A 21,738-nucleotide genomic window follows, 5' to 3' on the forward strand; every position below is an offset into this window, starting at 1 on the left:
TGCGGATAACGTGACGTCACGTTCCGCGGATTACGTGACGTCACGTTCCGCGGATTACGTGACGTCACGCATGTCGCACTGGGTTTCACGTCAGTTTTCAGTTTATTTATTTTGGTATAGCCCTGTGAGCCATTCGGCTCTTGAATCGGGTGCAACCACAACAAACAAAAATAAAACTAAAACGCGAACAAGAGAAACATATTTGCGTCGCAGGTTCAGCAGAGATATAAACTGACGTCATCCCGACTTAAAGATTTCGTGACTGCAGGAAGTCAATTTCTTGGGACTTTCGGTAAAGTCACGGAGATAGTTCAAAGAAATTAATAATAATAAAAAAATCTACGAAATTTCAATCGCAACACAAGCAATCGTCATCAGGAGGTCTTTTAAATTAAAACATCCAATACGACGTCATCCCGTCCACCCAGCTGAATGACGTCACCGCAATGGGCTATACATTGACGTCACTCCTCTGCCAAACTAAGGCGATGACATCATCGCACCGGGCTATAAAGTGACGTCACTGTTCTGCCTGGCAAAGGCGATGACATGACCTCACTGGGCAATACATTGACGTCACTCTTCTGCCTGTAAAAGGCGATGAAATTACCGCTCTGGGCTATAAAGTGACGTCACTATTCTGTCTGGCTAAAGCGATGACGTCACCGCATTGGGTTATAAAGTGAGGTCACTCTTCTGTCTGATGAGGCGATGACGTCATCGCACCGGGCTATAAAGTGACGTCACTCCACTGCGTGGCTCAGGCGATGACGTCACCGCACCGGGCCATGGCGGACGAGGAGGACGATTTCATGGTAACCGCGAACGCCGCCACAGACAAAGCGGCACCGTGTAGCCTCTAGCACGCTGTAGGGGCAAGTGCTGTACGGGCAGGTGCTGTAGGGGATGGTGCTGTAGGGGATGGTGCTGTAGGGGATAGTGCTGTAGGGGATGGTTCTGTAGGGGCAGGTGCTGTAGGGGCAGGTGCTGTAGGGGATGGTGCTGTAGGGGATGGTGCTGTAGGGGAGGGTGCTGTAGGGGCTGGTGCTGTAGGGGATGGTGCTGTAGGGGCAGGTGCTGTAGGGGCAGGTGCTGTAGGGGATGGTGCTGTAGGGGCAGGTGCTGTAGGGGCAAGTGCTGTAGGGGCTGGTGCTGTAGGGGCTGGTGCTGTAGGGGATGGTGCTGTAGGGGATGGTGCTGTAGGGGCAGGTGCTGTAGGGGCAAGTGCTGTAGGGGATAGGGCTGTAGGGGATGGTGCTGTAGGGGATGGTGCTGTAGGGGCAAGTGTTGTAGGGGATGGTGCTGTAGGGGCTGGTGCTGTAGGAGCAGGTGCTGTAGGGGCTGGTGCTGTAGGGGATGGTGCTGTAGGGGATGGTGCTGTAGGGGCAGGTGCTGTAGGGGCAAGTGCTGTAGGGGCAACTGCTATAGGGGATGGTGCTGTAGGGGCAAGTGCTGTAGGGGATGGTGTTGTAGGGGATGGTGTTGTAGGGGATGGTGCTGTAGGGGCAGGTGCTGTAGGGGATGATGCTGTAGGGGATGGTGCTGTAGGGGCAAGTGCTGTAGGGGATGGTGCTGTAGGGGCAAGTGCTGTAGGGGCTGGTGCTGTAGGGGCTGGTGCTGTAGGGGATGGTGCTGTAGGGGCAAGTGCTGTAGGGGCAAGTGCTGTAGGGGCTGGTGCTGTAGGGGCTGGTGCTGTAGGGGCTGGTGCTGTAGGGGCAAGTGCTGTAGGGGCAGGTGCTGTAGGGGATAGGGCTGTAGGGGATGGTGCTGTAGGGGATGGTGCTGTAGGGGCAAGTGTTGTAGGGGATGGTGCTGTAGGGGCAGGTGCTGTAGGGGCTGGTGCTGTAGGGGATGGTGCTGTAGGGGCAGGTGCTGTAGGGGCAAGTGCTGTAGGGGCTGGTGCTGTAGGGGCTGGTGCTGTAGGGGATGGTGCTGTAGGGGATGGTGCTGTAGGGGCAGGTGCTGTAGGGGCAAGTGCTGTAGGGGATAGGGCTGTAGGGGATGGTGCTGTAGGGGATGGTGCTGTAGGGGCAAGTGTTGTAGGGGATGGTGATGTAGGGGCTGGTGCTGTAGGGGCAGGTGCTGTAGGGGCTGGTGCTGTAGGGGATGGTGCTGTAGGGGATGGTGCTGTAGGGGCAGGTGCTGTAGGGGCAAGTGCTGTAGGGGCAACTGCTATAGGGGATGGTGCTGTAGGGGCAAGTGCTGTAGGGGATGGTGTTGTAGGGGATGGTGTTGTAGGGGATGGTGCTGTAGGGGCAGGTGCTGTAGGGGATGATGCTGTAGGGGATGGTGCTGTAGGGGATGGTGCTGTAGGGGCAAGTGCTGTAGGGGCAGGTGCTGTAGGGGATGGTGCTGTAGGGGCAAGTGCTGTAGGGGCAGGTGCTGTAGGGGCAGGTGCTGTAGGGGATGGTGCTTTAGGGGCAGGTGCTGTAGGGGATGGTGCTTTAGGGGATGGTGCTGTAGGGGCAGGTGCTGTAGGGGCAAGTGCTGTAGGGGATGGTGCTGTAGGGGCAGGTGCTGTAGGGGCAGGTGCTGTAGGGGATGGTGCTGTAGGGGCAGGTGCTGTAGGGGCAAGTGCTGTAGGGGCTGGTGCTGTAGGGGCTGGTGCTGTAGGGGATGGTGCTGTAGGGGATGGTGCTGTAGGGGCAGGTGCTGTAGGGGCAAGTGCTGTAGGGGATAGGGCTGTAGGGGATGGTGCTGTAGGGGATGGTGCTGTAGGGGCAAGTGTTGTAGGGGATGGTGCTGTAGGGGCTGGTGCTGTAGGAGCAGGTGCTGTAGGGGCTGGTGCTGTAGGGGATGGTGCTGTAGGGGATGGTGCTGTAGGGGCAGGTGCTGTAGGGGCAAGTGCTGTAGGGGCAACTGCTATAGGGGATGGTGCTGTAGGGGCAAGTGCTGTAGGGGATGGTGTTGTAGGGGATGGTGTTGTAGGGGATGGTGCTGTAGGGGCAGGTGCTGTAGGGGATGATGCTGTAGGGGATGGTGCTGTAGGGGCAAGTGCTGTAGGGGATGGTGCTGTAGGGGCAAGTGCTGTAGGGGCTGGTGCTGTAGGGGCTGGTGCTGTAGGGGATGGTGCTGTAGGGGCAAGTGCTGTAGGGGCAAGTGCTGTAGGGGCTGGTGCTGTAGGGGCTGGTGCTGTAGGGGCTGGTGCTGTAGGGGCAAGTGCTGTAGGGGCAGGTGCTGTAGGGGATAGGGCTGTAGGGGATGGTGCTGTAGGGGATGGTGCTGTAGGGGCAAGTGTTGTAGGGGATGGTGCTGTAGGGGCAGGTGCTGTAGGGGCTGGTGCTGTAGGGGATGGTGCTGTAGGGGCAGGTGCTGTAGGGGCAAGTGCTGTAGGGGCTGGTGCTGTAGGGGCTGGTGCTGTAGGGGATGGTGCTGTAGGGGATGGTGCTGTAGGGGCAGGTGCTGTAGGGGCAAGTGCTGTAGGGGATAGGGCTGTAGGGGATGGTGCTGTAGGGGATGGTGCTGTAGGGGCAAGTGTTGTAGGGGATGGTGATGTAGGGGCTGGTGCTGTAGGGGCAGGTGCTGTAGGGGCTGGTGCTGTAGGGGATGGTGCTGTAGGGGATGGTGCTGTAGGGGCAGGTGCTGTAGGGGCAAGTGCTGTAGGGGCAACTGCTATAGGGGATGGTGCTGTAGGGGCAAGTGCTGTAGGGGATGGTGTTGTAGGGGATGGTGTTGTAGGGGATGGTGCTGTAGGGGCAGGTGCTGTAGGGGATGATGCTGTAGGGGATGGTGCTGTAGGGGATGGTGCTGTAGGGGCAAGTGCTGTAGGGGCAGGTGCTGTAGGGGATGGTGCTGTAGGGGCAAATGCTGTAGGGGCAGGTGCTGTAGGGGCAGGTGCTGTAGGGGATGGTGCTTTAGGGGCAGGTGCTGTAGGGGATGGTGCTTTAGGGGATGGTGCTGTAGGGGCAGGTGCTGTAGGGGCTGGTGCTGTAGGGGATGGTGCTGTAGGGGCTGGTGCTGTAGGGGCTGGTGCTGTAGGGGATGGTGCTGTAGGGGCAGGTGCTGTAGGGTCAAGTGCTGTAGTGGATGGTGCTGTAGTGGCACGTGCTGTAGGGGATGGTGATGTAGGGGCTGGTGCTGTAGGGGCAGGTGCTGTAGGGGCTGGTGCTGTAGGGGATGGTGCTGTAGGGGATGGTGCTGTAGGGGCAGGTGCTGTAGGGGCAAGTGCTGTAGGGGCAACTGCTATAGGGGATGGTGCTGTAGGGGCAAGTGCTGTAGGGGATGGTGTTGTAGGGGATGGTGCTTTAGGGGCAGGTGCTGTAGGGGATGATGCTGTAGGGGATGGTGCTGTAGGGGATGGTGCTGTAGGGGCAAGTGCTGTAGGGGCAGGTGCTGTAGGGGATGGTGCTGTAGGGGCAAGTGCTGTAGGGGCAGGTGCTGTAGGGGCAGGTGCTGTAGGGGATGGTGCTTTAGGGGCAGGTGCTGTAGGGGATGGTGCTTTAGGGGATGGTGCTGTAGGGGCAGGTGCTGTAGGGGCTGGTGCTGTAGGGGATGGTGCTGTAGGGGCTGGTGCTGTAGGGGCTGGTGCTGTAGGGGCAGGTGCTGTAGGGTCAAGTGCTGTAGTGGATGGTGCTGTAGTGGCACGTGCTGTAGGGGATGGTGCTGTAGGGGAAAGTGGCTGTTAGTAGGTGGGTGGCCAGCACCACGCCCGGCCGCCTTTGTCTCTCCAGTGGCGATGTTCACACACTACACCAGTTACTCGTTTGAGGCTGAGTCGACCTAGGGGAGGCCCAGGACTGGTTCAAATAGTCGTCACCGGTGATGGCCATGATCGGGAATCGAACTCGGGTTTCCAGGTTCATAGCGCAGCGTAGCGCAAACCACTACACTACCGCTCCCCACACACACACAGACACACACACAGACACACAACAACAACAACAACCGCCATTCGCCACTAAGTGGCGGTGACGTCACCACGACGCTTGTGCCAGGCTATGTGCACCCTGAGGCCACGTGAAGTGTCGAACGCCCGCTGGCAGGAGGTCACGGGGCAGACCCAGGTGCCACGGGTCGACTGACTGAGATGACTGGCTGATGCACCACCTGTGCCCCCTACTGTGCCAACCTGCTGTGCTTTAGCCACCCGGCGCTCCGCTCGTTGTTGTGAGCGTTGCTCCTCCGCCCTCCGTTGTTGTTGGAGGGCGACTGCCTCCAACTGCCCAGTAGCATCCTTCACGAGCCTCCTCCACAGAGGCCGATCTTGACACCGCTGGTACCAGTCATCGGCAAGTCCGCTCAGCTCCACGTCCTCCTGTACCACATCACTCCATCTCTTCTCTAGCCCGTGCCGCGCCCGCTTAGCCCCCTCAATCCGGCCAAACAAAAGCTGTTTCGGCATGCGGTGGCTGGGCATGCGGGCTACATGACCCAGCCATCGCAGCCTTGCCTGCCGGAGGAGCTCACCGATGGGACCCTGCCCAGATCTTTCAAGGATTTGTGAGCTCCTCACACAATCCAGTCTGGTTAAACCCAGGATGGATCGTAGGCAGGCCAGCCTAAATGTTTCTAACCGGCGAAGATGTTCCATTAGGGGGGTCCACGTTTCGCAAGCGTAGAGAAGGGAGGGAATGACCGTGGCCGAGAAGACCTGAAGCATAGTGCGGAGCGACAGACCAGGTAGCTTCCACACAGCGTTACGCAACCGATGAAAAGATATTGCCGCTCGACTGATTCGGAGTGAGACCTCTGCTGTTAAACTGGAGCCAGTCATAAGCACACTGCCCAGGTATGGGAAACTCTCCACTCTCTCCACAACTGCCCCATCACAGACACACACACACAGACACACACACACACAGACACACACACACAGACACACACACACAGACACACACACACAGACACACACACACAGACACACACACACAGACACACACACACAGACACACACACACAGACACACACACAGACACAGACAGCATGCTAACCACTACACTACCGCTCCCAACACACACACACAAACACACAGACACACACACACAGACACACACACAGACACAGACAGCATGCTAACCACTACACTACCGCTCCCCACACACACACACACAGACACACACACACAGACACACACACACAGACACAGACACACACACACAGACACACACACACAGACAGCATGCTAACCACTACACTACTGCTCCCCACACACACACACAACAACAACCGCCATTCGCCACTAAGTGGCGGTGACGTCACCACGACGCTTGTGCCAGGCCATGTGCACCTTGAGTCCACGTGAAGTGTCAAACGCCCGCTGGCAGGTCACGGGGCAGACCCAGCAGGTGCCACGGGTCGACTGACTGAGATGACTGAGATGACCGGCTGGTGCACCACCTGTGCCCCCTACTGTGCCAACCTGCTGTGCTTTAGCCACCCGGCGCTCCGCTCGTTGTTGTGAGCGTCGCTCCTCCGCCCTCCGTTGTTGTTGGAGGGCGACTGCCTCCAACTGCCCAGTAGCGTCCTTCACGAGCCTCCTCTACAGAGGCCGATCTTGACACCGCTGGTACCGGTCATCGGCAAGTCCACTCAGCTCCACGTCCTCCTGTACCACATCACTCCATCTCTTCTCTAGCCCCGTGCCTCCTGTACCACATCACTCCATCTCTTCTCTAGCCCGTGCCGCGCCCGCTTAGCCCCCTCGATCCGGCCGAACAAAAAGCTGTTTCTGCATGCGGTGGCTGGGCATGCGGGCTACATGACTGCCCCATCATATGTCGTCGTTGGTGACGTCATCGTTGTTGTTGACATCGTCGTTGTTGACGTCATCATTGTCGTTGTTGAGGTCGTCATCATTGTTTGAGTTTTGTTGTTGTTGTTGACCGCAGGGCGAGGAGGAGGGCGAGGAGGGGGCCGTCGCCACCGCCACCGCCTCCTCCAGCGGGCAGCGCGGAAGACACCGCCTCTTCTCTAAAGAACGTGAGCGGGGGGGGGGGTGTACGTGTGTGTACGTGTGTACGTGTGTGTGTGTACGTGTGTGTGTGTACATGTGTGTGTGTACATGTGTGTGTGTGTGTGTACATGTGTGTGTGTACATGTGTGTGTGTGTGTACATGTGTGTGTGTGTGTACGTGTGTGTGTGTGTGTACGTGTGTGTGTGTACATGTGTACGTGTGTGTACATGTGTACGTGTGTGTACATGTGTACATGTGTACGTGTGTGTACATGTGTACGTGTGTGTACATGTGTACGTGTGTGTGTGTACGTGTGTGTGTGTACACGTGTACGTGTGCGTACGTGTATACATGTGTGTGTGTGTACACACGTACGTGTGCGTGTTTACATGTGTATATGTGTACGTGTGTACGTGTGTGTGTACACACGTTTGTGAAGCGTCTACGTGCTGCTCGAATTGCAAGACCCTCGCTCGTTTATCAAATTAATATTTATTTAACATTTCTTTCTCGTCTTGCAAAACACTCGCAGACCAAGTTACTCGCATTCCAAGGTTTTACTGTAATAGTGTAGTAGTGTGTAGTGTAGTAGTATGTAGTGTATAGTTGCGAGGTGTGTAGTGTATAGTAGTGTATAGTGTAGTGTATAGTGTATAGTAGTGAGGTGTGTAGTGTATAGTAGTGTATAGTATAGTGTAGTGTATAGTGTATAGTAGCGAGGTGTGTTGTAGTGTAGTATGTAGTGTATAGTGTAGTATGTAGTGTATAGTGTAGTATGTAATGCATAGTGTAGTATGTAGTGTATAGTGGAGTGTATGTAGTGTACTGTATAGTGTAGTGTATATTGTAGTGTATAGTAGCGAGTAGTGTAGTGTAGTAGTGTATAGTGTAGTATGTAGTGTATAGTGTATATTAGCAAGTAGAGTGTAGTGTATAGTGTTGTAGTGTGTAGTGTAGTATATAGTAGCGAGGTATATAGTATGTAGTGTATAGTAGCGAGTAGCGTATAGTGTAGTGTATAGTAGTGTATAGTGTTGTAGTGTGTAGTATAGTAGCGAGGTGTGTAGTGTATAGTCTATAGTAGCGAGTAGTGTATAGTGTAGTGTATAGTAGTGTAGAGTGTAGTCTATAGTAGTGTACAGTAAAACCTTGGATTGCGAGCATGATTCGTTCTGGAAGCGTGTTTGTATTCCAAGGCACTCGCAGGCCAAGTTACTCGCAATCCAAGGTTTTACTGAAACAAAGTTGTATTGGTGTTGTTTTTGTGTTGAATGAACTTGCTGACCACTCCTGGACATCTGCGACAAAGAGCTGCATGGCTCTTCAGATTTAGTTTTTCCTCCTCCTCCTGTGCAGTGCGCTGTATGATGTACGGATTTGGAGATGACCAGAACCCCTACACGGAGTGTGTGGATCTACTGGAGGATCTCCTCACAGAGTTCATCACCGAGACGGTGAGAGGTCCACGCTCACCACTCTCACACTCGCCACTCTCACACTCACCACTCTCACCACTCTCACACTCACCACTCTCACGCTCACCACTCTCAACGCTCACCACTCTCACGCTCACTACTCTCACGCCCACCACTCTCACACTCACCACTCTCACACTCACCACTCTCACGCTCATCACACTCACCACTCTCACCACTCTCACAACTCACCACTCACCACTCTCACACTCACTACTCTCACACTCACCACTCTCACACTCACCACTCTCACACTCACCAATCTCACACTCACCACTCTCACGCTCATCACACTCACCACTCTCACCACTCTCACAACTCACCACTCACCACTCTCACACTCACTACTCTCACACTCACCACTCTCACACTCACTACTCTCACACTCACTACTCTCACACTCACCACTCGCCACTCTCACACTCACCACTCTCACGGTCACCACTCTCACGCTGACCACTCTCACACTCACCACTCGCCACTCTCACACTCACCACTCTCACACTCACCACTCTCACGCTGACCACTCTCACACTCACCACGCTCACCACTCTTACGCTCGCCACTGTCACGCTCACCCCTCTCACACTCAACACACTCGCCACACTCACTCTCACCACTCTCACCACTCTCACACTCACCACGCTCACCACTCTCACGCTCACCACTCTCACCACTCTCACCACTCTCACCACTCTCACACTCTCCACGCTTACCACTCTCACGCTCACCACTCTCACCACTCTCACGCTCACCACTCTCACCACGCTCACCACTCTCACGCTCACCACTCTCACGCTTACCACTCTCACGCTCACCACTCTCACGCTCACCACTCTCACGCTCACCACTCTCACGCTCACCACTCTCACGCTCACCACTCTCACGCTCACCACTCTCACGCTCACCACACTCACCACTCTCACACTCACCACTCTCATGCTCACCACACTCACCACTCTCACCACTCTCACGCTCACCACTCTCACCACTCTCACCACTCACACTCACCACGCTCACCACTCTCGCGCTCCCCACTCTCACGCTCACCACTCTCACGCTCACCACTCTCACGCTCACCACTCTCACGCTCACCACTCTCACGCTCACCACTCTCACGCTCACCACTCTCACGCTCACCACTCTCACGCTCACCACTCTCACGCTCACCACTCTCACGCTTACCACTCTCACGCTTACCACGCTCACCCACTTTCACGCTCACCCACTCGTCCATTCACTCAGCCGTTCACTTTCACTGTGGGTCTCCTTTTTTAGTGTCGTTTCTTTCTCTCAGACTCACAGGGCTATCCCTGCCTCTCACTCTCAGACTGACAGCGCTATCCCCGTCTCTCTCTCAGACTCACAGCGCTATCCCCGTCTCTCTCTCAGACTCACAGCGCGATCCCTGTCTCTCTCTCTCTCTGACTCACAGGGCTATCCCCGTCTCTCTCACTCTCTCTCAGACTCACAGGAATATCCCTGCCTCTCTCTCTTGATCTCAGACTCACAGGGCTATCCCTGACTCTCTCTCTCTCTCACTCTCTCAGACTCACAGCACTATCCCTGCCTCGCTCTCACTCTCTCAGACTCACAGCGCTATCCCCGTCTATCTCACTCTCGCTCTTTCAGACTCACAGGGCTATCCCTGCCTCTCTCTCCCAGACTTACAGGGCTATCCCTCCCTCTCTCATCTCTCATTCAGACTCACAGGGCTATCCCTGCCTCTCTCTCTCAGACTCACAGCGCTATCCCTGCCACTCTCTCTCTCTCAGACTCACAGGGCTATCCCTCCCTCTCTCCCTCTCACTCAGACTCACAGGGCTATCCCTTCCTCTCTCTCGCGCGCTCAGACTTACAGGGCTATCCCTGCCTCCCTCTCTCTCTCAGACTCACAGGGCTATCCCTGCCTCTCTCTCTCTCACACTCTCAGACTCACAGCGCTATCCCCGTCTATCTTACTCTCACTCTTTCAGACTCACAGGGCTATGCCTGCCTCTCTCTCTCAGACTCACAGCGCTATTCCTGCCTCTCTCTCTCTCTCAGACTCACAGGGCTATCCCTCCCTCTCTCTCTTGCTCTCTCTCTCTCAGACTCACAGCGCTATCCCCGTCTTTCTCACTCTCGCTCTTTCAGACTCACAGGGCTATCCCTGCCTCTCTCTCCCAGACTTACAGGGCTATCCCTCCCTCTCTCATCTCTCATTCAGACTCACAGGGCTATCCCTGCCTCTCTCTCTCAGACTCACAGCGCTATCCCTGCCACTCTCTCTCTCTCAGACTCACAGGGCTATCCCTCCCTCTCTCCCTCTCACTCAGACTCACAGGGCTATCCCTGCCTCTCTCTCTCTCTCAGACTCACAGCGCTATCCCTGCCTCTCTCTCTCAGACTCACAGGGCTATCCCTGCCTCTCTCTCTCTCCCTCAGACTCACAGGGCTATCCCTGCCACTCTCACCCTCTCAGACTCACAGGGCTATCCCTGCCTCTCTCTCACTCTCTCAGACTCACAGCGCTATCCCTGCCTCTCTCTCTCTCTCTCTCTCAGACTCACAGGGCTATCCCTGCCTCGCTCTCTCTCTCACTCTCTCAGACTCGCAGTGCTATCCCCGTCTATCTCACTCTCGCTCTTTCAGACTCACAGGGCTATCCCTGCCTCTCTCTCTCAGACTCACAGGGCTATCCCTGCCTCTCTCCCTCTCACTCAGACTCACAGGGCTATCCCTGCCTGTCTCTCTCAGACTCACAGGGCTATCCCTGCCTCTCTCTCTCTCTCTCAGACTCACAGCACTATCCCTGCCACTCTCTCTCTCTCTCTCAGACTCACAGGGCTATCCCTGCCTCTCTCTCTCACTCTCTCAGACTCACAGGGCTATCCCTGCCTCTCTCTCTCAGACTCACAGGGCTATCCCTGCCTCTCTCTCTCTCACTCAGACTCACAGGGCTATCCCTGCCTCTCTCTCTCAGACTCACAGGGCTATCCCTGCCTCTCTCTCACTCTCTCAGACTCACAGGGCTATCCCTGCCTCTCTCTCTCAGACTCACAGCGCTATCCCTGCCTCTCTCTCTCTCAGCGCGCTCGGGGGAGGCCGCATCCAGGTGGGGCTCCGCGCCCTCACCTGGAACAATGGGGGCCTGATTTTTCATCGTTTCAGGCCGGTCCCGAGAGAGAGTTTCACGGAGGGAAAAAACAGACCAAGCTCCCCTCCCTTTCCTCCCGGTTCGGTTTATTCCCCCCCCACTTTATTTGGTTTTTATTTTTTTTCTCCCCTAGTCCTTTTCATTTTTTTTTCCTTTACTCACTGGCCGCTCGAGCGAGAATACGCCTCGATCAACCCGTGAGTTTCACGCCGGGTTACAACGACGACGACGGCAGCAGCAGCAGCAGCAGCACCGACAAGGACAACGACAAGGACAACGAGAACACGCGCGCAGGGGTGCTGTAGCCGGCTGCCATCATGGCAACACGCACGAAGCTGGAGAGCCTCACGCGGCAGCACGCGATCGCGGCGTTCCCTCCATCGGAGGTGACCGTCGAGGCGGTCGCGACCGCGGTGGCCGAGCGCGCGTGGGCTGCGCCGCCGTCCTCTCGCCGCCCAGCGAGAAAACCGCGGAGTCACCGCGTGTACGTGGCGGAGGAGGAGGAGGAGGAGGAGATGGTGGCGCGCCTGGTGGAAGCGGGGCTGAGCGTCGGGGAGGGCCTGTTCCTGACGCGCACCCAGCTCGCGACGCCCGCAGTCCCGGGTGCCGATTTCGGGCGCGCCTCCGTTCCTGCCGAGCGCGGACATACAGCGCGAGCTGATGAGGTTCGGCACGGCGGTGTCGAAGATCACCGCGCGTCCCTCACGCTCGACGAACCCGAGGATATAGGAATAGGCTTTACCCTTTTAACTGGCACAATATTATTATCAGAGTTGTCTCCTTTTTTGTTTGCATTTTGACTGCTTGCGTTGTGGTTATTGCAAACATGATGCCTTGAATAAAGGTGCCAGTTTTTGTGCCAGTTAAAAGGGTAAAGCCTATTCCTATATCTTGTTTCTGGCAAAGGAGGTCTCATAATGGACCCGAGGATGGCGTGCGTGTAATGACGCTGCAGCGCCATACTTTTACGATTCTAAAGGGGGGGCGAAACCGAGTTGAATGTAGCCCTTAAGTATCCGATACGGGGGCACGTCTACGCGGTTTACACGTCCTCAGCCTTGCCGCGGTGTTTCGGGTGCGGTGGAACCGGCCACACCCGGAGAAACTGCCCCAACAAGAAAAGCGGGAACGCCGCTCCTGCCGTGCCACCCGCGCCGGCGCGTGGGGAGCAGCGTCAGCAACAGCAGCCGGTGCAGCGGCAACGGCCGCAGCCGCAGCAGCAACAGCAGTGGCAGCAGGAGCAGCTGCGACAGCTGCCACTGCGCCAGCGACTGGAGTTACGCGTCGGTCAAGCAGGGGAAGGAGGTCCCTGGCGGGGGAGATCCTCGCCTTCCTCCGGGGAAAACTTTGGGAGGAGGGCGAAACCCCCTGCAAAACGTTCCCCGACGTCCCGGCCTTCCTGGCGACGGCGAGTAAGATCAGCCGGAACCCAGACGCGTTCGGGTGCACCTCAAAAGAGCGCCACCGCGTGGAAGCGCTGGCGACGAGACTCAAGGCGTCGTCCCGCGTCCCCCAGAAGCAGAAACCGGGCATAGACCTCCCTTGAACACCACAATGGCACCAGAAGTCCGCGTGGGGGTTTTCGACTGCAATGGTGCACGAAGCGTCGATAGGTGGCACCGGGTGCGCCGGCTGCTTCGAGATCAGAAAATCACGGTGGCGCTGTTACAGGAGACACACTTTGATGCCGCGCTGCGGCGCACGATGGAGGAGGCACGCGGTGATGACGGCGTGCTCACGGTCGTGGGGGGGGGGGGGAGGCTTTAATTGCACCCTCGCACCGGCCTTCGATAGGAACGGCCCCGAGCCCCACCCGGAGTCTGCGGGGGCGTGGGCCGCCGTCGTGAAGGATTTCGATCTACTGGACGCGCGGCGCCTCCGGCACCCGGCGCAACGTCAATGCACGTGGTGTAGATGCGGCGCGCAGGGGCGGGTCAGCCTCGCGAGGCTGGACCGCATATACATCGACGCCGAGGGGGCCAACCTGCTCGGGGAGAGCGGGGGGGGGGGGGTGGTCCCTTCGGGTTTTTCCGACCACTACCTGATGGTCGCGGGCCTCCGCCCCCCCCCCCCCCCCCCTCCCTCGCCGAGCAGCGTAGCCCGTACTGGCGGTTAAATATACAGCTGTTGGAAAACAGGGAATTCCAGGCGGCCTTTAGGGCCTTCTGGAAGATATAGGTGAAGAGGAAAGGACCGGTTTTACCTCCCTCGAGCAGTGGTGGGACAACGCCAAGGCGCCCAGACAGGGGTGTTGTGTCGGCGATTTTTGAGCCAGCACGCCGCGGCCAGGCGGGAGGAGGAGGTTGAGAGGCTGCGGGCCCGGGTGCTGGCGGTGGAGGCGGAGCTGGGCCGCCGCCAGACCGCCGCGGGCCACCGTGAGCTCCGCGAGCAGCAACAGCTGCTGCGAGCCGGGGTTCCGACCGGGACGCCTACAGGGGCTTCGTCGAACGGAAGATGCACCACCCACACCACCTGGATGCACCGACGAGACTCTTTCTCAGGCAGCGGACCAGGCCGGTCACGGGGAATGCAATCAACCGGCCTGCAGGCGCCGAGCGGCGAGGTCCGGACGGGGGACGCGGAGGTCTCGCGGCTCGTCACGGATTTCTACGGGGCGCTGCTCACAGCGGGAAGCGTCCAGGAAGATGCGCTGGAGGAGCTGCTGGGCGGTGTGCCCAGGCTGGCCCCTCCTGAGGCGGAGCTGCTGGAGAAACCAGTGACCGCCCTGGAACTTAGAGGCCGCGATGAACAGCCTCTCCGCGAGGAAGGCCCCGGGGATAGATGGCCTCCCAACGGAATTTTACAGGACCTTCTGGGGCGAGCTCGGTCCCGCGCTTGCCGACGTACTCGGCGCGAGCCTGAGGTCCGGGGAGTTGCCACAGAGCAGCAGGAGGGCGGTGGTAACCCTACTGCCCAAGAAGGGTGACCTGCGCCAAGTGGGAAACTGGCGGCCGGTGTCCGTGCTGTGCACGGACGATGAGATCATAGCAAAGCTGCTGTCAAACCGCCGGAAACTCGTGGCGGGGAGCGTAGTGCACCCGGACCAATCGTACTTTGTTCCCGGGAAGGCTACACAGGACAATATTGGGGTAGTGCGGGACATTATCGACCTGGCGGCCGCCCATAAGGTGGACGCCGGCCTTCTCTTTCTAGACATAGAGAAGGCTTTCGACCGCGTCGGGCACAGGTACGTGTACGCGGCGCTGAAAGCTTACGGAGCCGGCGGACGGTTTACGGCGCACGTGCGGCTCCTGTACACGAACATCAGTAGCCTCGTGAAGATCAACAGCAGGCTCCGCGGCCCCTTAGCCGTCACGGGGGGGGGCCCGCCTTGAGTCTCGCACTACCCCGGGCTGCTATACGCCATGTGTATAGAACCGCTCCTGCTGCGACTGAGAAAGACGCTGTCGGGTTCCAGGTCCCCCGGGGTCAGGCGACGCGCCGGTCACGCTCTCGGCGTACGCCGACGATGTGTGCGCGGTGGTGACCAACGCGCGAGACGTGGAGGCGGTCCGCGACGCGGTCCGCCTCTACGAGAGAGCCTCCTCCGCGAGGGTAAACTGGTGAGAAATGCGAGGCGCTGAGCCTGAGGCCGCAGGGAACGGTGAGCGCCCTGGCGCTCCCGGGACGGGTGGTCTGGGGCGGGGAGGGCGCGCGCTATCTGGGGGTACGCCTGGGCGACCCGGCCACAGTCGGTAAGAATTGGGAAGAGTCATGTTTACATTGACCACAATACCTGCGGTCGGAATGCAAACAAAAAACAACAACTCTGATAATGATGACCGTTTGAGTTATGGTCGAAACGTCGTGAGAATTTTTTATTGTTTTATATATTTTGTTATTTTGTTGTTTCTCTTCAACGTGACTTTACCGAAAAAACTAAGAATATGAACTCTGATAATGTATGTGGCACTGTCCTTGAAATTGATTGGTCCACACCCGAGACAGCTTTCTTTAGAGGCCTCGTCTCACGTTGGTGTTGGACCAGGAGACGTCAAAAAGCACACAACTCAAAGACAATGCACCATCAGAGTATGAGAGCTCGGGGTTAAGCATTTACACCATTGGAAACCTCATTTGCCAGTAACAAAATATGATAATTGGATTTTTTACCCTTTTATCTGGCAACAAAACTGACGCAAAAAAGGTGTCGAGAACGGAAGGCGCTGGTGTTTGCTTTTGACCCCCCCCGGGCTCGCCCCCCCTCCCTCGCTCCCCCCCCCCGACCCCCCCCGACCCCCCCGGCCCCCCCCCCTCCAAACCCCCGACCCCCCCCCCCCCTCCCGAGCCTGGCGCGGATGACACTCGGTCGGGTGCGTCGGTTGGGAAGGGGTTTTTTTTCTTGACGCTGGATGCTGCAGGTGACGGTGTGTGTGCCGCCTCCCAGTGTCGGTTTTTTCCCCATCACCGTTGCTGCCTGCATCATGATCATTACACTGTGGCTCCACTGCAAAAGCAGGTGGAAGCCTGAATAAAGGCAGTCAAAAGTCAAAGTCTCTCTCTCTGACTCACAGGGCTATCCCTGCCACTCTTTCGCTCTCTCAGACTCACAGGGCTATCCCTGCCACGCTCTCTGACTCACAGGGCTATCCCTGCCACTATCTCTCTCTCAGACTCACAGGGCTATCCCCGTCTCTCTCTCAGACTCACAGGGCTATCCCTGCCACTCTTTCGCTCTCTCAGACTCACAGCGCTATCCCTGCCACTCTCTCGCTCTCTGACTCACAGGGCTATCCCTGCCACTCTCGCTCTCTCTCTGACTCACAGGGCTATCCCTGCCACTCTCTCTCTCTCTCTCAGACTCACAGGGCTATCCCTGCCACTATCTCTCTCTCTCAGACTCACAGGGCTATCCCTGCCACTCTCTCTCAGACTCACAGGGCTATCCCTGCCACTCTCTCTCTCTCTCTGACTCACAGGGCTATCCCTGCCACTATCTCTCTCTCTCTCAGACTCACAGGGCTATCCCCGTCTCTCTCTCAGACTCACAGGGCTATCCCTGCCACTCTCTCGCTCTCTCAGACTCACAGGGCTATCCCTGCCACTCTCTCTCTCTCAGACTCACAGGGCTATCCCTGCCACTCTCTCTCTCTCTCTCTGACTCACAGGGCTATCCCTGCCACTATCTCTCTCTCTCTCAGACTCACAGGGCTATCCCCGTCTCTCTCTCAGACTCACAGGGCTATCCCTGCCACTCTCTCGCTCTCTCAGACTCACAGGGCTATCCCTGCCACTCTCTCTCTCTCAGACTCACAGGGCTATCCCTGCCACTCTCTCTCTCTCTCTCTGACTCACAGGGCTATCCCTGCCACTATCTCTCTCTCTCTCAGACTCACAGGGCTATCCCTGCCACTCCCTCGCTCTCTGACTCACAGGGCTATCCCTGCCACTCTCTCTCTCTCAGACTCACAGGGCTATCCCTGCCACTCTCACTCTCTCTCTGACTCACAGGGCTATCCCTGCCACTATCTCTCTCTCTCTCAGACTCACAGGGCTATCCCTGCCACTCTCTCGCTCTCTCAGACTCACAGGGCTATCCCTGCCACTCTCTCGCTCTCTGACTCACAGGGCTATCCCTGCCACTCTCGCTCTCAGACTCACAGGGCTATCCCTGCCACTCTCTCTCTCTCTCTCAGACTCACAGGGCTATCCCTGCCACTATCTCTCTCTCTCTCAGACTCACAGGGCTATCCCCGTCTCTCCCTCAGACTCACAGGGCTATCCCTGCCACTCTCTCGCTCTCTCAGACTCACAGGGCTATCCCTGCCACTCTCTCTTTCAGACTCACAGGGCTATCCCTGCCACTCTCTCTCTCAGACTCACAGGGCTATCCCTGCCACTCTCGCTCTCTGACTCACAGGGCTATCCCTGCCACACTCACTCTCTCAGACTCACAGCGCTATCTCTGCCTCTCTCTCTCTGACTCACAGCGCTATCGCTGCCTCTCTCTCTCTCTCAGACTCACAGGGCTATCCCTGCCTCGCTCTCTCTCTGACTCACAGCGCTATCCCTGCCACTCTCACTCTCTCAGACTCACAGCGCTATCTCTGCCTCTCTCTCTCTGACTCACAGCGCTATCCCTGCCTCTCTCAGACTCACAGGGCTATCCCTGCCTCTCTCTCTCTCAGACTCACAGCGCTATCTCTGACTCTCTCTCTCACTCTCTCAGACTCACAGGGCTATCCCTGCCTCTCTTCTCTCTCTCAGACTCACAGGGCTATCCCTGCCACTCTCTCTCTCTCAGACTCACAGGGCTATCCCTGCCACTCTCTCTCTCTCAGACTCACAGGGCTATCCCTGCCACTCTCTCTCTCTCAGACTCACAGGGCTATCCCTGCCACTCTCTCTCTCTCTCAGACTCACAGGGCTATCCCTGCCACTCTCTCTCTCTCAGACTCACAGGGCTATCCCTGCCACTCTCTCTCTCTCAGACTCACAGGGCTATCCCTGCCTCTCTCTCTCTCTCTCAGACTCACAGGGCTATCGCTGCCACTCTCGCTCTCTCTCTGACTCACAGGGCTATCCCTGCCACTCTCACTCTCTCAGACTCACAGCGCTATCTCTGCCTCTCTCTCTCTGACTCACAGCGCTATCCCTGCCTCGCTCTCTCTCAGACTCACAGGGCTATCCCTGCCTCGCCCTCTCTCTGACTCACAGCGCTATCCCTGCCACTCTCACTCTCTGACTCACAGCGCTATCTCTGCCTCTCTCTCTCTGACTCACAGCGCTATTCCTGCCTCTCTCTCTCTCTCTCTCAGACTCACAGGGCTATCCCTGCCTCTCTCTCTCTGACTCACAGGGCTATCCCTGCCACTCTCTCTCTCAGACTCACAGTGCTATCCCTGCCTCTCTCGCTCTCTCAGACTCACAAGGCTATCCCTGCCTCTCTCTCTCTCACAGACTCACAGCGCTATCTCTGCCACACTCTCAGACTCACAGGGCTATCCCTGCCTCTCTCGCGCTCTCAGACTCACAGGGCGATCGCCGTTGGGCGGCCCGGGCGGCTCCAGGTCGAGGACCTGGTGTTCCTCGTCAGGAAGGACGAGCGCAAATTCTCGCGCATGAAGGAGCTGCTCACCATGAACGAGGAGCTCAAGAAGGCACGCAAGGCCTTCGACGAGGCCACCTACGGCACTTGAGGGCCGCGGCGGCCAGCCGGCCGGCGTGAACCCCGTCACGAACGGGGGCCCCGGCGGCGGCGGCGAGGAGGAGACGTTGACTTCCTCTCCTGGTATGCAGGCGGGTCGTGGGTTCAATGCTGACCCTCACGATGCCTGTTGTATATTTGGAGTGTGCGTGTCTCCCCCCCCCCCCCCCCCCCCACCCGTGTTGGTCGCGTGGATTTACTTTCCGGGTCCTAGGAGTTTTCCCTCCATGTCACGCATTCGGAGTCTTTGGATGATATACATTTCCACGTGATGTTAAGCCACCATTTCGTTAAGCTGTATTTTGTTATAGTCAGGTCGCTTCTGAATTAGAGCTCCATAGCTTACTGGGCCTTGCCTGGTAAAATAAAAAATATAATTTAGTTTACACCACCGGCCATCGTGAATCCAGACAGCACCAGATCATCGTGAACCCAGAACCTAGACACCACCAGGCCATTGTGAACCCAGACACCACCAGGCCATTGTGAACCCAGACAGCACCAGGCCATCGTGAACCCACGACTGAGCGGATGAGGGTCAGTGGGAGGGAGGGAGTGTGTGGATCAAAGAGTTAATCGTGGCCGTGTCAAGCGACGCCTTGTGTTGAGGTTCTGGGTTCAAGCCCCAGGGCATCATGGGTCTGTCTTTGTATCCTACGGGGGTTCACAATGGACGTGTCGGAGACGCTGATCCAGCACCACTGGGATCCTAGGTTCAACCCCTGGGTGGCTCCCTCTTATGTCCAGTCGTTGCTCATGGCCGTGTTGGAGACTGCGAGCCAGTGACGCTAATAAAAAATGTGAATCTTTAGAATCTAAATCTTTTGTTTTGACCGGAGGAATCCAATGAGCTATGAAGCTCTTTTTTGGCAGTTGTCCAGTAGAAGTCCTGGGTTCGAACGCCTGGTCTGGCTGTCTCTCAAGAAATTCGTAATGGCTGTGTGAACTTGACTTTCTTTACTTACTAGAATCCGGCGTCTGGGGGGTGTCACCATGTCTCAGTGAGTCTGCGTGGCTGTGTCAGGAGACACGGTGGGCTTTTTTTTTTAAAGGCGCTAGGTTTGAGCCTTGGTACTATTCAGTGTCTCCAGGGAAGGTTCACAACGGCTGTGACGGAGACACCCGAGGCCAGCAATGTTGCCATTCCTTGGTTCAAGCCCTGGGTTTGGCCACTATCAAATTCCTGAGAGAAAGAGAGACCCGAGAAACATTCACACCTATGGTGTTGGGCCAATGTATTAAATTGTCACCGGATCGGTGTTGCTGACACGGCCATTATAGACATCCCCCATGGAGACGCATAGCCGTTGGCTAAAGGACTGTGTGCCGGCTCATTCGCCCCCCCCAGCTGTGTAATGACCGACAGTTTTTTTTATTTTTCAATTTGCGAATCGGGATCAATAAAATCAAAGCTTTGTATCAGAGGGAAGGCTGGGAGTGCATTTTGTGAAACTCAATTTGATTGTATGTTGAGCTTCTGTCGCACTGTGTGGAGCCAACATTGCTTATCGGAGGTGCGGGGTGGGGGAAGGACGCCAAACTAAACGCAACAACAAACGGCGCTTAAAGAAATGAGTTTGTCGATCTCGAGCAGACGTGGGGAACCTTTTTTCTGCCAAGGGCCATTTGGATATTTATATAATGTCATTCGCGGGCCATACAAAATTATCAACTTAAATTAGCCCGTTTACATTTGGTCAAACGTTTAATTAACTCGCCCCTGATGTGATGGCTGGAACTGCTTCTCTTTGGCGAGGCGTGTGATGATGTTAGCTGGTATTGACGATGTTGCTGCTGCTCGCAACTGCTTTTCCAGGTTTGCTCCTAGATTTATTGAATTTCGAGTCCCGCCTGCGGTTTGCCTTGGCAGGGCCACACCAAATGATTTCGCGGGTCTTGTACGGCCCGTGGGCCGGACGTTCGCCCACCCCTGATCTCGATGGAGAGCTTTCCAGGCGGCCGCCTAAGCAGCGCATCTGACAGCGCCACGCGATGCGTTGACCACCGTCTTTGTGGGTTTAGTTAATTTGAGAAGGTTGTGGAGTTGTGTTAAGGTTAATCTTTCAGCATGGGGATGTTTGGCCAATACCAGTTACTTTGCATGGTTTGTAGCCATGTCTGTGAAGAGGACTCGGAGTCTGGTTAATAACTTCTTTATTTCTCCAACGCACAGCAACACTCGTTCCAAAAACCAACCCCGAACACGCGCTTCACGGCCCTTCTAACCCCTCCATCTCTGCCCTCACTCCCAATAAACATCCACGTTCGGGCACGCCTGGTCCCGGTGACGTCATTGCCCTTTAACCCCTGACCCCCGTCTAGCGCATTCCCGCGCGTGTGATTGGTGCGTGTTATAGTGAGAGAGCGGAGATTTCATGTGTCTGCGTGGTGCGTGTGCGTACGTATATATGTTGTACTTCTTTTGCACTGTACGTCGATAACCATGCCTATCGGAGGTGCGGGGGAAGGACCACAAACTAAACGGCAAGCAGTTCTAAATAAATTGGTTTGTCAATCTCGATGATGATTTACAAGTGCAAGCTCCAGTGGCTTCCTAATATCGGAAGGAAGAGCGTTCCAGATGGCCACAAAAGTGCATCTGAGAGCGCCGCGACGATGCGGTGACCACCGTCCTTTGTTCGATGGCCAGCCTAAAGCCGCCGCTGCGAGGATGAGCGGAGTTCGCGTGATGATGGCTTCTAGCTCCTTGACAAGATCGGCAGCGAGGTATTGTGGTTCATTTGTGGCAGTTTTCGTTTGTTGTTGTGCGCACCAACCATGCCTCAACAGTACCATCTTCACTTCTCCCCCCCACCCCTACCCCACACCCCCCGCGCCCTGCACTTCTCCTCCCTGGCTCCTCCCCCCCCCCCTCTGACCTTATATAATCGCTTCACAAACAGCTCTCTTTACCCACTACAAAACATTTTTTTTGCTGTGGTTGCCCCGCCTGATGACGGAAGCTCGTGTTGCTTCCGAAACGCTGTGATTTGATTTATTTTTATTTAATTTTTACCTACGTGACTTACCGAAAAAATAAAATTCTCACGACGTTTCGGCCACAACACAAGTAGCCTTCCTCAG

The 21,738-nt window shown here is 56.5% G+C and overlaps 1 protein-coding gene across 1 annotated transcript; it reads left to right on the forward strand.

Moving 5' to 3' along the window:
* The first annotated feature begins 692 nt into the window (after positions 1-692).
* Positions 693-20,078, forward strand: TAF13 (TATA-box binding protein associated factor 13). The gene is made up of 4 exons (XM_032979480.2): positions 693-815; positions 6,828-6,918; positions 8,250-8,347; positions 18,476-20,078. The coding sequence occupies exons 1-4, from the start codon at positions 768-770 to the stop codon at positions 18,644-18,646; spliced, it is 408 nt and encodes a 135-aa protein (XP_032835371.1). The 5' UTR covers positions 693-767; the 3' UTR covers positions 18,647-20,078.
* Positions 20,079-21,738: the final 1,660 nt, after the last annotated feature.

The sequence above is a fragment of the Petromyzon marinus genome, chromosome 73 (assembly GCF_048934315.1).
Source record: "Petromyzon marinus isolate PM22_M1 ecotype Great Lakes invasive population chromosome 73, UKy_Petmar_22M1.pri1.0, whole genome shotgun sequence".
NCBI classification, from domain to species: Eukaryota; Metazoa; Chordata; class Hyperoartia; order Petromyzontiformes; family Petromyzontidae; genus Petromyzon; species Petromyzon marinus.

Coding starts and splice junctions, on each gene's coding strand:
- TAF13 (XM_032979480.2), top strand. CDS start 768: ATGACGTCACCGCACCGGGCCATGGCGGACGAGGAGGACGATTTCATG. Junction 816..6,827: donor ACGAGGAGGACGATTTCATG/GTAACCGCGAAC, acceptor TGTTGACCGCAG/GGCGAGGAGGAGGGCGAGGA. Junction 6,919..8,249: donor CCGCCTCTTCTCTAAAGAAC/GTGAGCGGGGGG, acceptor CCTCCTGTGCAG/TGCGCTGTATGATGTACGGA.